Source organism: Candoia aspera, chromosome 4 (genome assembly GCF_035149785.1).
Source record: "Candoia aspera isolate rCanAsp1 chromosome 4, rCanAsp1.hap2, whole genome shotgun sequence".
Classification (NCBI taxonomy): domain Eukaryota; kingdom Metazoa; phylum Chordata; class Lepidosauria; order Squamata; family Boidae; genus Candoia; species Candoia aspera.
The window spans coordinates 86,756,189-86,771,106 of NC_086156.1; the positions used below are offsets into that span (position 1 = coordinate 86,756,189).

At 41.9% G+C, this 14,918-nt stretch overlaps 1 protein-coding gene across 1 annotated transcript in view; it reads left to right on the forward strand.

Annotated features, from left to right (window-relative positions):
- The window catches only part of MYBPC2 (myosin binding protein C2), a 67,301-nt gene that overhangs the window by 40,602 nt on the left and 11,781 nt on the right, over positions 1-14,918 (forward strand). The window contains exons 12-24 of the mRNA XM_063300976.1: positions 69-174; positions 742-908; positions 1,015-1,180; positions 2,217-2,323; positions 3,413-3,442; positions 4,669-4,811; positions 6,972-7,131; positions 7,222-7,326; positions 8,805-8,993; positions 9,740-9,874; positions 10,946-11,113; positions 11,940-12,028; positions 14,680-14,875. Coding sequence (XP_063157046.1) covers positions 69-174; positions 742-908; positions 1,015-1,180; positions 2,217-2,323; positions 3,413-3,442; positions 4,669-4,811; positions 6,972-7,131; positions 7,222-7,326; positions 8,805-8,993; positions 9,740-9,874; positions 10,946-11,113; positions 11,940-12,028; positions 14,680-14,875 — 1,761 coding nt within the window. The remainder of the gene's footprint in view (positions 1-68; positions 175-741; positions 909-1,014; positions 1,181-2,216; positions 2,324-3,412; positions 3,443-4,668; positions 4,812-6,971; positions 7,132-7,221; positions 7,327-8,804; positions 8,994-9,739; positions 9,875-10,945; positions 11,114-11,939; positions 12,029-14,679; positions 14,876-14,918) is intronic.

Here is a 14,918-nt window from a genome sequence, read left to right on the forward strand (position 1 = left end):
TGACATGCATAGCCTTGCCTGAGCAATATCACCACTATACATTCCCTTTCTGGTCTTTCTGTACCTAGAACCACCTGTCCTGATCATGAGTGGCCTGGATGACCAGCAAGTATTTGTGGGAGACAGAGTAATGATGGAAGTAGAAGTATCTGAGGAAGGAGCCCAGATAATGTGGTAAGTTCCCAGTTCAATTTTTCCTAATTTTCTCTTTTTATCCTCTGGTTTATCAGATGACTTCTAAATAATCCCTGTCTCTGGTATTGGCTATCTCTTAAACTTTCCAACCTGTGTTTCTTGTTGGTTTGTTTCCATCTTTCTCTTTTTTAAAATTCAACTTTAAAAAATTAATCACAGAAGAATAATGAGGTAAAAAATAAAAATGTCAATTTCAAGTCTTTTCAAATGTTATGAAAATCTATGATTTAAATCTAGGAGGCAAAAATTCTAGATTAACAGAATACTAATGATAAATCTATAGGTTATACATAGTTAAAAAGAAGGAGAAAAAAGGCAGAAATGTCACCTGAAGATATAGAATATTAAAAAGAACAATTTTAGGAAATTTAATCAGATTTCTTGAAAATATGGCTAATATTCTGGAAAAGCCATAATTTCTGCCCATTATGATGCTGAGAAGACTCTTGTCTTCTCCCCTGTTTTACTGGCATCATAAGCATTGCCATGTCTCCTCAGTCGTGTCCTCTCTCCATCTTCTTCCCTTTTTCCTCTCTTCATCTCTAGGTCGAAGGATGGTGTGGAGTTGACTCGTGAAGATACCTTCAAGTATCGCTTGAGAAAGGATGGCAAAAAGCATATGCTCATAATCAATGAGGCTACCAAGGAGGATGCTGGGCGCTACCAGATTGTAACCAATGGGGGCCAATCAGAGGCAGATCTTGCAGTTGAAGGTCTATGGAGGCCAATGGACCAGTCAATGGAAAGCCTGTAAAAGGATTTGGAGGTTTTTTCTATTGGAATTTATGTGTTCAAATCTTTTCCTTTCTTACCACCCAGACAAACCGCTTGAGGTAATTCAAGATATTGCTGATCTGACTGTCAAGGCCACTGAGCAAGCCGTCTTCAAGTGTGAAGTGTCTGATGAGAAGGTGACTGGCAAATGGTACAAGAATGGAGTTGAGATCCGACCCAGTAAACGCATCACAATTTCTCACAAGGGCAGGTGAGAATTTGGAAAAAACAGTTGAATATAGGCAAAGTGTTTATCTGTGGCATTTGTGAGTGTTATGGCTCCATTTGTGCCTGCCATTTTATTAATTCAGCTGAATCTGTTCTGGTATTGTGGTCAAACACTTGCCTTGAGCATATGAAATTCAGCTTTAGGTGTTTGCTTGGGTATAAATATCACTGGACTGGCTTGGGCAGAGCACCATCTCTCTACCCAATGTACTTCACTGTTTTGTTTTTGGAATACAATTTCTGGAGGAAGGGAAGAATAAAAAAATGTAATAAAGACAAACCCAGTATTAATTTTAAGGGTGGGATGCCTGATTTATTTATTTTTTAATGCAGACATATGAATATAGACTGATGCATACCAATTCACTACTTTCTTATACTTTTTTTTCTTTTTTATCGTATTGCATAGCAGTTTGGTGTTCATGCTGCTTTTTCTTGCTGGGAAATCCTTGTGAGGTCCAACAGCCAGATGTGTAGACTATTTAGCCATGACAAGTCACATTGCCCGGGGTGCACCATGAGGAGGCTAGTCTTCATTGCACCAAGTTGGGCTGAGAGAAGGTGACTGGCCCAAGGTCACCCAGCCAGCTTTCATGCCTAAGGCGGGACTAGAGCTCACAGACTCCTGGTTTCTAGCCCAGAACCTTAACCACTAGACCAAACTGGCTCTCTTTCTTATACTTTTAAGTGCTAAATACCCTACACTCAATGAATTGAGGCTTCATTAAGCATCTTTCTGGTTGCTTTAGCTTTGTTTGCTTTGCTTTGGGACCTAGTGCTTAAATACTGCATGAGAAACCATAGTTTGATGTGATGTATCCTATTACATCTCTGAACAGCCAGTTTATTCATTTGGATGAGAAATAGACAACAGATGAGTTGTTTAATGGTGAGGAAAAATCATTGAGCTGAGCCATCTGTGAGGGCTGATCTTAAGTTAGAATCCCAGCCCTGTGAATCAGTTGATGGTGGTCCATCCATTCTGTTCCTTTGTCTGTAACATCAATTTTATTCTGCAGGGTCCACAAGCTGATCATTGATGATGTGAGACCCGAAGATGAGGGAGATTACACCTTTGTCCCTGATGGATATGCTCTTTCACTTTCTGCTAAGCTCAACTTCTTGGGTCAGTGCAGGGAGGGACTTGGATAGGAGGCTTGGGATTCTTCACTAAGTGCAAAACCTCTGAGATGCTGGTGACCATCACCATTACAGTCCATGTGCAGAACAGTGGCTGAGTGGCTGAATATCATATTTTTCATGATATTCATCCAGAAACATTTTGAAACATGAGCCTGGGTTTTCTAAGTTTCTTCCACAGCCACATATCTAGCCTACTTGGAGTATGACTGCACTACATGGGACTCTCGGATAGGTTCCTGCCTGCAAATATACAATTTCTTTTGTTTCTTATGTTCAGATTGCAAAGATTGCTGCTTCGTTTGCCAGATGGAATTGCCTATGAGCAAAAAAAGAGTTGTGCAACGAAGTGCTAAAAAAATGTGTTAAACAGGGATATTTCCAAAACAACTAATGACGAACTGTGTGAATGTTGCAAGGGAAAATGAAATGAAGTAGCTAAAATCCTGAACAGAATTGTATTCCAAGTCTGGATGATATGCTCTAGAACTCATCAGTCTAGAATAGGAGTTGACAACATTTTTGCAGACAAGGGCCACAATTATTGTTGTTGCCATTGTCATACCAGGGAGCAATGACAGTGAAGTAGTAAGGTCACCCAAACGTATGGAGTTAATTTTTCTAGGATTTTTTTTTTGCTTTACTTGCTTCATTTTTCTATTTAAAAAGTGGAAAATTATGCCCTTGGTGGTTCTGGTAGTTTGCTGTGAGATTTTGGGGGTGGGGGACTTCAGAAGAATTCAAGGTCCTGGGGGTCACCCACTCTCGGTCTAAACTTCAGTGTTTCGTGTGTGTGTGTGTTTAAATGAATGCCTCAGTTGCAAAGCTTTTATGCTAATTGCAGAAGCCACATTTCCTGTTCTGTGGCTCATTCATGGATGTAATCTTTTGGATATGATCGGGTTCTGTTCGTAAGGAAGTTTATAGTGCCCTTATTTCATAGGGGACACTACTTTGGGGAATGACACCATGTCCTAATTCTATAGTGGCACAGAAAGAATATAGGTTTTACAACCTCAAAACATTGCCTGGAGGTTTCACTGCTGTTTTTTCTTCTTTCTCTCTCCCTTTCTAGAAATCAAGATTGAATATGTTCCTAAGCAAGGTGGGTGGATTCTTTCAATCTTGGGAGAATGTTGGCTAGGACATGAGCCTCAGAATTCTTTCCATGACAACAGAATTCAGGCTTTCTGAAAACTTTATATGAATGAGTGAAGCAAAGGGGCCCTTTCATCTCCCTGCATTAAAGAATGTTAACAGGACCAGAGATGTCAGATGTAGACCAATGTTGCTCAATAGCTGCATGCTGAAGGAACTTAGCCTAAAGTTTGCGCTCAGCCCAAGAATCTCACTTGAAACGCTGGGGGCAAGTAACATGTTCAGGGGGTTAAGGCATCTCCCATATTTGGATAGGGTACAACATGTAGGGCATTTTAATTTAGAAAATAAAAGCAAGTAAGGAAGGACATGATCTCATGAAGCTCATGAAGTGGGAGTTTCAGGGGAGTCAAAATAAAGCATTTTATCACACAGCAAACAGTTATACTTTGACTCTCAATGCTACATGATGAAGGGACAGCCACCAGCTTGGATGGGTTAGATGAGCAGAAGACTACCTGCAACTACTAGTCATGACAGCTGGACCTCTCCTGTCCAGGAGGAGGGAGTTATTGACTTCAGGTCTTCCTTGTGGCCCTTCCCGAGGCATCTGATTGGCCTGAGATTGCTGGACTAAATATGCTTCTGTATTGGCCCACTAAGGTCTTCTATCCTTTGGACAATCATGTACAGTTCTTTCCATAAAATGGAAATAATGATCTCCACTGAGGAACAGTACCTTTTTGCTTTGAATTGTTGACACAAACTAAGCCATGCACCTCTGCCGCTGAGGCAGGCCCAGTGTGACAAACATCTCCCTGTGAGAAGCCATCTCTGTGAGAGAGCTTAGGCAGGCAACTGAGACTAATTGGATGGGTATAATGATACAGTCCCCAGCAAAAGGCCCCAATAAAGAAAAACAAAGAAGGGAACTCAAATCAGCTATTCTCTGTGGATTGAAGCCCTTGTTCACTCTCTTGGGCAGGCCCGCAATTAGGGTCTGTGTCACCCGGGGCAAACATGGATTCTGCACCCATTTTGGTGCCCCCCAGCCTCATTTTGGCACCCCCCCCCATGCGGCACCTGGGGCACATGCCCCGGTTGCCCTCCTCTCCCCCCAATTGCGGCCCTGCTCCTGGGAGCTTTTAGTAGCCTTGGGGACATATACCATTCCTGGAAATACCAACTAATGTGGAGGGGAAATTGTTTCACTGTCATTTCTGGTTTTCCCAGAACCCCCCAAGATCCACTTAGATTGTGGATCAGGAAAAACAAATGAAAACACCATTGTGGTTGTTGCTGGGAACAAACTACGCCTGGACGTGAACATCACTGGAGAGCCAGCACCAACGGCAACTTGGATGAAGGGTAACCAAGTAGGTATTTGTTGGGTCAGAGTGGAACATATCAGGGCTTCAGTTTCAAAAGCGGGGAAGCTCAAGAATGCTAACTAATTTGCATCACTGCCTCTTTCTCAAAATTAACTTCTTCCAGCCTTTGGAATTTGGGGGCACTGATGGAAGGAAGAGGCCTAGTACTAGCATTACATTTAGCAACCTGACATGCTAAAGGTGGGCCACACTTTGCCCATCCGAGCTCTTCAGACATGATTTCACAATAGAAAATGAGGTCGTACCAAATTAAACCTATATTAATAGGGCTATGCAAAGCGTTTAAATGGGGGGAGTCAGTTTTTAGAATACCCCCCCCCCTCTTGCAATCACGAAACAAGTTTCTGAGGTTGCTTTGGGAGTTGTTCCTGGCTGGCTGTGCATGCAGTTTGGAGACAGGTGGAAGTGGCTTTGCAGTGCAACCCTTGGCAAATGATGCTGTTGCTGTAATGGTTCACAGGGAGGGTTTTTCTTCATGTTCCCATGTGTTACAAAGTACCTCATTACAGTGCTTTCTGCAGTCCTAATTAAATCGAAAAGGACTAAAGAGACATTACTTACTATTATTTAAGTGATTTTATTACTTTTATTACTTAAAACCTCTTCAGTAAGTCAAGCTTGCTCAACACTAAAAGTGCTACATTTTCTCAGAATACTATAAGTGCAATTAAAATGTCTGTAAAATAATACTTCAGATGTCAGCATCCTTTCTGTAAGATTCATGGCTTCCTAGCGCAGACTGAATTAATTACAATAATTAGAATTCAGCTGATTCTTGGATAAGGTTTTTTTAAAAAAGCTTTTAGTGGTTATAAAAGTTTTCTTTTTTCTTACAGTCCCTGTTATACGCATACTAAAAATGTAACCAAATCAGTGATGTTCCATTTAAAGTTTATTTTACATGCCTTTTTTCAACATCACAGCTTGCTGGGATTCATGAAGAAAAGGGTTATATTTTTAAAAAGTGTACAGCACAATCATATATATGCCAAATAGCTGGGGCCAAGACAAAAAAAAAAGTACAATATTTTTACTTAACATAATTAAATGCAGGTATTATTTTTATTTATTTATTTATCTATTAATAAATAAATCAAAATACAAATTTATTTATTTATTTATTTCTCTTGGTGAGGGAGAGGGAGACCCTTTACTTCATCGCGCTTGCCATCTTTTATCTTTATTTTTTATTTTTTATTGATTTGATTGTAATTTCTTGTTTGATTGTTGTGAGCCACCCAGAGTTGTTGAGAGTCAAGCGGCATACAAGTTTAATAAATTATTATTATTGTTGTTGTTGTTGTTACCAACAAATCTAAAACTTTCTCCTTTCTATCACAATTTCAATTTGGTGGCAAATTTTAGCTCTGGGGCCACACACCTAATGGAGCCCATTAGATGTGTGTGCACCTGGTTTATGGGATTCAGGGGTGTCTGCATGGGATGTGAATGAAGTCAAGGTGGTGTAACACATGTAAAAAAGGGGGGAGAGCTTCAATTGCACTGCCACAGTTGCTGTCCTGTGCTATGTGACACCACCCATGGCACTGTGGCCATCCCTGATAGGACTACAGTCAATCAAAAGCAGAAGGATAGCACTGCAGGACTCCATGTGCTTAAACACCAAGGGCAACATTAATTGTACTTTTTTTCTCAGTGAAATTACTGGAGCAAGTCACAAGTAACTTTTCATATTGAATGCAAGATGGCTTACATGCAACTCATTTGTTGTGTTTTTGCAATGTACCAAATCTGAGTTAAGCAAACCAAATTGCTGTGTTTGCATAACATTCTATGCTAAAGCAAATAAATACATTAAAAAGCTTAACTTGATGACTTGATCCACACAACATGCTGAAGCCCAAACCACCCAACCCTATCCCAGCCTAGGCAAGCACATTGTGTGAAGCCAGTGAAGCCAGGTCCAAGTCTTTTGTCAAGTGCACATTCTGTAGAAGTTACTTGCCCTACTGTGACAAGCAATGAGATTTGTTTTGGTTCTTAAGGCAACAGCCCATCTTTTCAAAATGCTGAACATTGCGCTGCTCTTTGGAATCTTAGATTCTTTAAACATGCATTTTCCTTCCTTTTTGCAAAGTTCTAGATCCCCTTGACTGTTTCTGCCTTTCTTCCATCATCCCTCAGATCTTTTCAGAGACAGATGGCCGGGTCCGTATAGAAGAGCGGAAAGAGCTGAGCAGTTTTGTGATAGAGAGTGCTGAGCGCTCCGATGAAGGGTTTTACACTATAAAGGTGACTAATCCGGTGGGCGAGGACGTTGCCTTTCTCAACATCAAAGTTGTGGGTGAGTTAGTAGGTCAATGGGAATGCAGGGGTCCTTCCTTCTGCCCAGCATTCCTTCTCCTATAACATTCTTGCTCCTTGTCTATGGCAGATATTCCTGATCCTCCTGAAGCTGTGCACGTCACTTCTGTGGGAGAGGACTGGGCCATTTTGGTGTGGGAACCACCCAAGTATGATGGTGGTATGCCTGTTACTGGTAAGTGCTTCAAAATAATGTTGGAGACTGTTCAGACAAATGGGAACCTAAAGTTAGGGAACACTTCCATTCCTGAGCAAGGACACTGCATGAGATAATCCCATCCCATAGCCTGACTCTCCCTCAGTCTTAAGGGGAGGTTACAGCATTGCCTAACATGGAGGTTCTGAAACTTTGGGGTACTCTGATCCTCTAAAAAGATACATGAATGGATGAGATTCCTCCCCTGAACAAAACTAATGATTTCATTGGCGTTAATGTTGGGCAAGAAATAAATATGCCAATCAGTTTTGATATACATTCATTTAGTAATTTATTAAATATACATTTATTTAATTTAAATTAATTTAAATCTACTATTATTTACATTTAACTTTAATACATGTTATTATTGGGTTTCTCATACTTCGTGCTACCAGAAATGCCTGCTGTGGGCTTGAGCTAAATGAAAAGCAAAGGCCGGAGTGAGTTTTAGCAGAGGTCCTGATTTTTTCTGCACAAGCTTGATTAGGTTTAAGAAAATTATTGCTTGCCACCCTTGGGGGATCTCCACTCACAGTTCAAGGTCCCCTGACATAATGTCTCTGAATGGGAGAGGCAAATGTAACATGGAAAAATGCATTGCAAATCTCTTTCTTCCTAAGATAAAAAGGTACCACAGTTGCAAGAACATCTTTGTTCTTCTCTGAAAGCCATTTTCCTTTTAAAGGCTCTGCCCTTCACCACTCTAGCACATTCAAGAATATTCTGGTGGTTTGGTCTCCTTGGGACTAAAATTAAATAGCACTGCCATCTACTATAATCCTAGTCAATTTAACAGCTCCACTGCTTGGTTAGAAGCATGGTCATGCTTTTCTTGGTTGGCCAGGATGGACATGGTAGACCAGTGTTTCTCAACCTTGGCAGCTTGAAGATGTGTGGACTTCAACTCCCAGAATTCTGGCTGGGGAATTCTGGGAGTTGAAGTCCACACATCTTCAAGCTGCCAAGGTTGAGAAACATTGTGGTAGACTAGTGCATCCCAAAATGCCATGGTGGAAAGTCCTTTTTGCACATATGTCTGCCCTGTGAGTGGGAGAAAACTAAGAGCATTTCTTGTCTTTGTGGATACTACTTGGGATTTTGTTTTTAATTTTTCAGAAATATCCAGGAGGTTATAATTTTTATATAATTTTTCAGGACAACATCATTAGTTGTAAATAACTGAATGTATATCTTTTTAACACCGTAATAATCACTATTAAACTCTAAACTAAGAATTGATATTGAGAACCACTATATGGTCAACACAGAATAAATCACTACTTAAAATTTTAGGCTATAAAATTCAATCCATATTAGTACAAATCTGTTGTTTTTGATAGGGATACCCCTTGTTGATTAGTGCTATATATACTTGATATCTATTGATTGGATAATACTGATTATAGAAATGTCTTCCCCCCCACTTCATTTTTTTCTCCTCCTTTGCATGCCAGGATACCTGATGGAGCGCAAGAAGAAGGGTAGCATGCGCTGGATGAAACTGAATTTTGAAGTATTTACTGAGCTGACTTATGAGTCCACCAAGATGATTGAAGGGATGCTCTATGAGATGCGAGTCTTTGCCGTCAACGCCATTGGAATCTCTCAGCCCAGCCAGAATACCAAACCTTTCATGCCTATTGGTGAGCACAAGGGCTGGCTTGTGATGAAATGCTGGCAAGAGGCGGGGCATGGGCTGATGAGGTCCTGGAGCAGGTAGAAGAGGTGGAGTTGTCTTTTCCCTCATGGGCCACTATTTAGCTAAACTTAGCAGCCAAAGAAGCAAAAGAGCTGCCATTGGATCACCAAGACCAGTTGAGAATTCCAGGTCAATGGTATTAGATTTCTATTGGAATTTATCATTCTGGATATGGAAGAGATGAATTCCGATCACATTGTCATGCAAACCTAAACTGTTCACATTTCCCAGGAACATGTACCCAAATTGCATTGACGTTATACTTATTATTTGTATTTCTCTGAATTCAGTAGTGTAGTATGCAAAATTGCAGGCCCGTTAAAAGGAAAAATGCTTATGCTCATGAAAATAAAGCACCAAAGCACAGGATTTTAAAAAATGCTCACAGAATGAATATGTTATGGACATTTCTATATAAAATTGATTGCATTACAAAATTGATTGCAAAAGATGCAGTCATTAGGGAAAATTGGGTTAAAATGCGCCGGTTGAGATGTGTGTGAATAACCATAGGTATTTCCTTTTTTGCTTTTTTAAACAATTTGCAGACAAAATTGGAGAAAGAATGGACAGATTGTTGTTCCTTATTTGCCCATTATACACCGGGGAATGATAATGTGTGTGCGTGTCTATTTATATTTACACTGTTATTATTCTACTAAGTTCCCTCCCCATTCAATTCTGCTTCAGCTCCCACCAGCCAACCCCTTCATCTCACCTTGGAGGATGTCACGGACACCACAGCCACCCTGAAATGGCGTGCACCAGACCGAATCGGTGCAGGGGGCATTGACGGCTACCTCATTGAGTACTGCAAGGAAGGAAGTGAGTTTCTCTACCAGCAAATGAAGATCTGAGTTGGCACGGTGTGCACAGCCCTTGTGCTGCTCCCCTATTTAAGGAATTAATTGAAGGAGTTCCTCAGAGTGATGGAGGCCAGACTGACTGCTCCTTTGGCCTCCTTTGTTGTTCTTTCTTTGGGAGGCATTGCCTTTCATCTCTGGCAAGGTAGTTGGGAATGGTATGTGGGAATGACCTTGGGAGACAGGGAGAAGAGATGCAGCCAAGGGAACAGTCAGATAAAAGACAACTTAGCCTGCAGCAGTAATGTGGGCAGGGCAAGCAGCTCAGAAGGGACCCCCCCCCCTAGTTTCTTGGGCCGTAAAGGGGATGGGGATGGGGGAGAAATATACTTTCAGACTTGTGAGTTTCTGTTAATGTAACCTTACAACGCGGTGGCGCTGCGGGTTAAACCGCTGAGCTGCCGATCGGAAGGTCGGCGGTTCGAAACCGCGCGGCGGGGTGAGCTCCCGTTGCTAGTCCCAGCTCCTGCTCACCTAGCAGTTCGAAAACATGCCAATGTGAGTAGATCAATAGGTACCGCTTCGGCGGGCAGGTAACGGCGTTCCGTGAGTCATGCTGGCCACATGACCCGGAAGTGTCTACGGACAACGCCGGCTCCAAGGCTTAGAAACGGAGATGAGCACCGCCCCCTAGAGTCGGATTCGACTGGACTTGACGTCAAGGGAAACCTTTACCTTTACCTTAACCTTACAATGGAGTAGAATTAGCTCATCTCGCCATGCTTCCTGTCTGGTCTACCTCACAAGGTTGACATAGTCTGACCTGGCTGAACCTTCACCAGCCCTGTAGCAGCATCTGTAAGTGCCATTTGGAAAGCAAGGACCAGACTAAATTTGAGCAGAAACTTACAGAGTTTCTCATCTTTTATTTACCACCACCTGAATATCCATGATGTCTTGCTTAGAAACTCCCTGGGGAATCCCCCTCCCATTCACACCTTTGACCAAGACATTCAGATACTTCAGAAAAAATGGCCTCTGACTTCCTGCTTGCCCTTTATCCCCTAATCTTGTACTCCACCCTCTTTCTCAGCCGATGAATGGATACCTGCTAACACAGAGCTGGTGGAACGCTGTGGCTTTACTGCCAAAGACCTTCCGACAGGCGAGAAGCTTTTCTTTCGGGTCGTTGCAATCAATATTGCAGGCAAGAGTCCACCGGCCGCTTTAGTGCAGCCTGTCACCATTCGTGAGATTGTTGGTGAGTCATTTGGGCATTTGGAGATGTTAACCATGAAATACAGTAGCTTGATCCTGTCCCCTGGATCAAATTGACTTATAAGAAAAGATTTTGAGCTGCAATAGGAGAATGGGGTGGCGGCGGTGGCGCAATATACATCAGGTCCCTGAAAATGTTTGCCCCACTGTGATCCTAAATCACATTGGGAACCTTGCACATGATATAGTATTTCCTTAAAATTGCAATTAAAAGGTACATTCCTATCTTGATTGAAAGCCAGTCTTCCTATTTTTTAAAAAGCTTCATGCTGTTATTAATTGCATGCATGTTTTTTCCATCTAGTTTAGCCCCAGATCGATTTTTAAAAATTATTAATAGTTTTGGGGTTGCACAAGTCATCTTAACTGCTTCCATTTTGGAATGGACAGTTGGGGCACAGATTTTCTAATTCTGCTCTTCCAATTACAGCAAAAAAAGCAGTCCCAGCAATTCTGTAGCTCCTTTCCTGCCCCACCCCTAAGCTTGATATCAAGCCATTAACTACAAGAATATTTCCTGGCTAGTGTTCTTTAGATATAGTAGATACCTCTAGTATCTTTCTTAGCCAGCACAGCCAAATTGGAAAGGATGTTGGACCTGATGCTTATGAAGATTATTTACTTAATTAAGGAGATGAGTTGAATTCTGGGTTGCCAGACTACTTCTGGCTGTGTGCTAGTAATCCATATAGTTTGGATATGAAACCACACATCTCCAAGGTTCCATTTTCCCCATCTTCCTATCCAGTACCTTCCAGCATGTTTTTTGAGCTTCCTCCACCCACATCTTTTCTTTTGCCTTCATACAGAACAACCCAAGATCCGTCTCCCTCGCCACCTCCGACAGACATACATCAGGAAAGTTGGGGAGCAAATCAACCTGGTGATCCCATTCCAGGTAGGCAACTGGCTAAAAAGGAGGAAAAGCTCCCAGTACTCAAATTCACAATGTCATAGGCTTTTTGTCTTAAAAAAAAGTTTCTCTTACTCTTAAATTCTTCAGTTTCATCTACCACATCCCCAACCTGAAGGCACCTTTTAGATCTCATATTCTCCACAATGTCCTGGATGTCTTGCATAAAAGCACAGTAAAAGTCAGATGAGATCTGCTTAAAATCCTGGTGAAATCCTGGTGAAAATCAGAAAAGATCTGTTTGAAATCCTCCATGTCTCATGCACCCCCTAGGTACATATCCAGCAAAAGTCGAAGATATAGAAGAATGTGTTTAGACTAGTGAAAGTGAGATAAACAGACAATTCCCCAGGGAAAGTAGCAGCAGAAAACTGAAAGTTCAGAACAGCAGATTCAACATGTAGGAAAATGCTAATATCTTCAAATTTAGCACAAAAATAATAACAGGAAGACAATTGTTTAGTCTCAATCTTTGTTTCCTTTGGAAGGAAAACAAAATCCAAAACCTGAAAGATTTTTTTTTATTAAGAAGTAAACCCAAAAATAACGTTAAGCACCAAGAGACCCAGCTTCTCCTCGCTGTAAAAAGACTCTCTTGGGGTATATATGCTTAAAAAGAATACAAATTGGTGATTAAGAAATGGGGTGGCTGGATTCAGTGTCCCTTTAAGGCTACAGCATGGTTTGGAAATGATGAAATCCCGTGCCTCCCAGCTGATCTTAGCAGGTGAATGCGAAGCTCAGTTTGCAATCTTCTGCCTACAATCAGCTGTTTTGGAGGACAGATGGGGTGATTCCAGGAATTCTCCTTAATCCGGAGAATGTTTTTGGGCTTCAGGAAGACCTGCTTGAGCCTGAAAAAAGTCACTGCACTGTTATTTCTGCCTGCTGAACCAGCGGGCACAGCCATTCAGTCTGCCATTCCCACCAGAAGCCAAGAAAAATTGTCATAGGCTTTTTGTGAGGTCTCTGGATTTGATGTGAAACATGGAGCACATTCTTGAGAATATTTTTTTTTCTCTTCTGCTAAATAGCATCTACTTCTGGATTCAGTAACATCCCTTAGCAAGTGTTATCAAGGTTACTACTTACAGCTAGAAAGCCAAGCCTGGCTCTCCTGCCTTCTCCTGCTGACAGCCAGCAGGGAAGGAATGATGACTTGAGATTTAAAATGCATTGTTAAAGGGAGCTTTTTCTTCAGCTGCAGCTTCATTATGCAGCTTCCGTGTCTAATGGCATACTGTGCAGTCAATAATGTTGGTTTAGTAAATGCACACACTGCTTTATTTCTAAAGGCTCTACAGTAACTAACTCTATTTAGAGTTAAGAAAAGGGCTAAATATCTTGGCCCACGTTCTTTCTCTCTCAGATTGGCCACAGTACATACAGTATTGGCTGGTAGAACATGGTCCCCCTCCCTGTTCCTTGCCTTTCTTCAGCACACTTCAAGTTCAACAGTGTCCAGGATGTGTGTGTGTGGGTCAAAATCTGCAAGATGATGGGCATGACATCACAGTGCAAACCCTGCTCCTTTTATATGTATGTTGATATTGAACCAAAGGATCTGGTCTTGTATTGAAACCTTGCGCCCACCATCTTGCAGATTTTGACCATTCCTGCCGATGCCACTGTTTAAGGCTCCTCTTGAGCCAGCAAGTCTGACATACATCACAACTGTTAAATCCATCGCAGGATAACCCACCAACACTGCTCTTTTCTAAAGCCAGCAAGCTTCAACAGCCAATGCTGTCTAGCTCCATCTTCAGTTGCTGAAGCCATTATATCCCCTCCATCAACATTCTCCTTTTCAGAGTTCCTTTTTTAGACTCCATCTCTGCCAACTCAGGACTGCCCCTCCCTTTCCCTATGGGGAAATATTCCTAAACTGCCTCCTACTCTCAGCTTCTACTTATCAGCAAACCAAAACCAAGTGTTTGGATGCCTGCACCTCTCTGAGAGATTGCAGAGAGGCCTGGCCTTCTGTAGCCATGACATTCTTGGAGGAAGTTAGGTGTGAAATGCTGAATAACAGTAACAGTCAAAAGGCTGTGTGGCTCTTCTAGAAGTATTTTCAAATCGTTAGTTCTCTTCTCCCTGCCCTTTCCCTCCCTCAAAAAGATGTGGAGTTTTCATCAGCCCCTCCCTTTAATAATAAATGTGGGCATGGCAGGAGAATCTGATAACTTTTGAGAAATTTTTAAAGAGGTCTCAACCATTAGCTACCATTGAGAAAATACTGGGCAGCCACTCTGGTCCATTAATACACAATCTCCATAACTAAATATTATCCAGTTACTGTGGTGAGGAACGTACAGCCTTCATCCTAATTAACATGGCTCTAACAGTCCTCTGACTCTTCAGGTTGCTCCTTTGGAATTTGGGAGTATTCCTGTGCAAAACTAGGGAATGAATAATGTAGCAAAGGAGAAAGAACTATGCCAAGTTGCAATGCAAACCTCATCCACTTTGGGCACTGGCTCTACCCTATCATTGATTCTGAGTCAACCAACCATTTTCACTGTGGTATAACCTCTCATTTACTTTTTCTGTGGGTCAGTGACATTCCCTTGGAAAGGAAAAGGGGCACTGCTAAGCAGAAGGTCCCAGTGCTAATGCTAAGCTTTTATCAACTCCAGGGAAAGCCTCGTCCTCAGGTCACCTGGGCAAAGGATGGGCAACCTCTCGATCCCAAGGAGATCAATGTCCGCACCTCCGATTTTGACACCATCCTCTTCATCCGCAAGGCTGAGCGATATCATTCAGGCCTCTATAACCTCTCAGTTCAGATTGAGAACATGGAGGACAAGGCTGACATCAAGATCCGTGTTGTGGGTAAGGTCCACCCTGCTTTTCATAGACATAACAGCAAACTAGG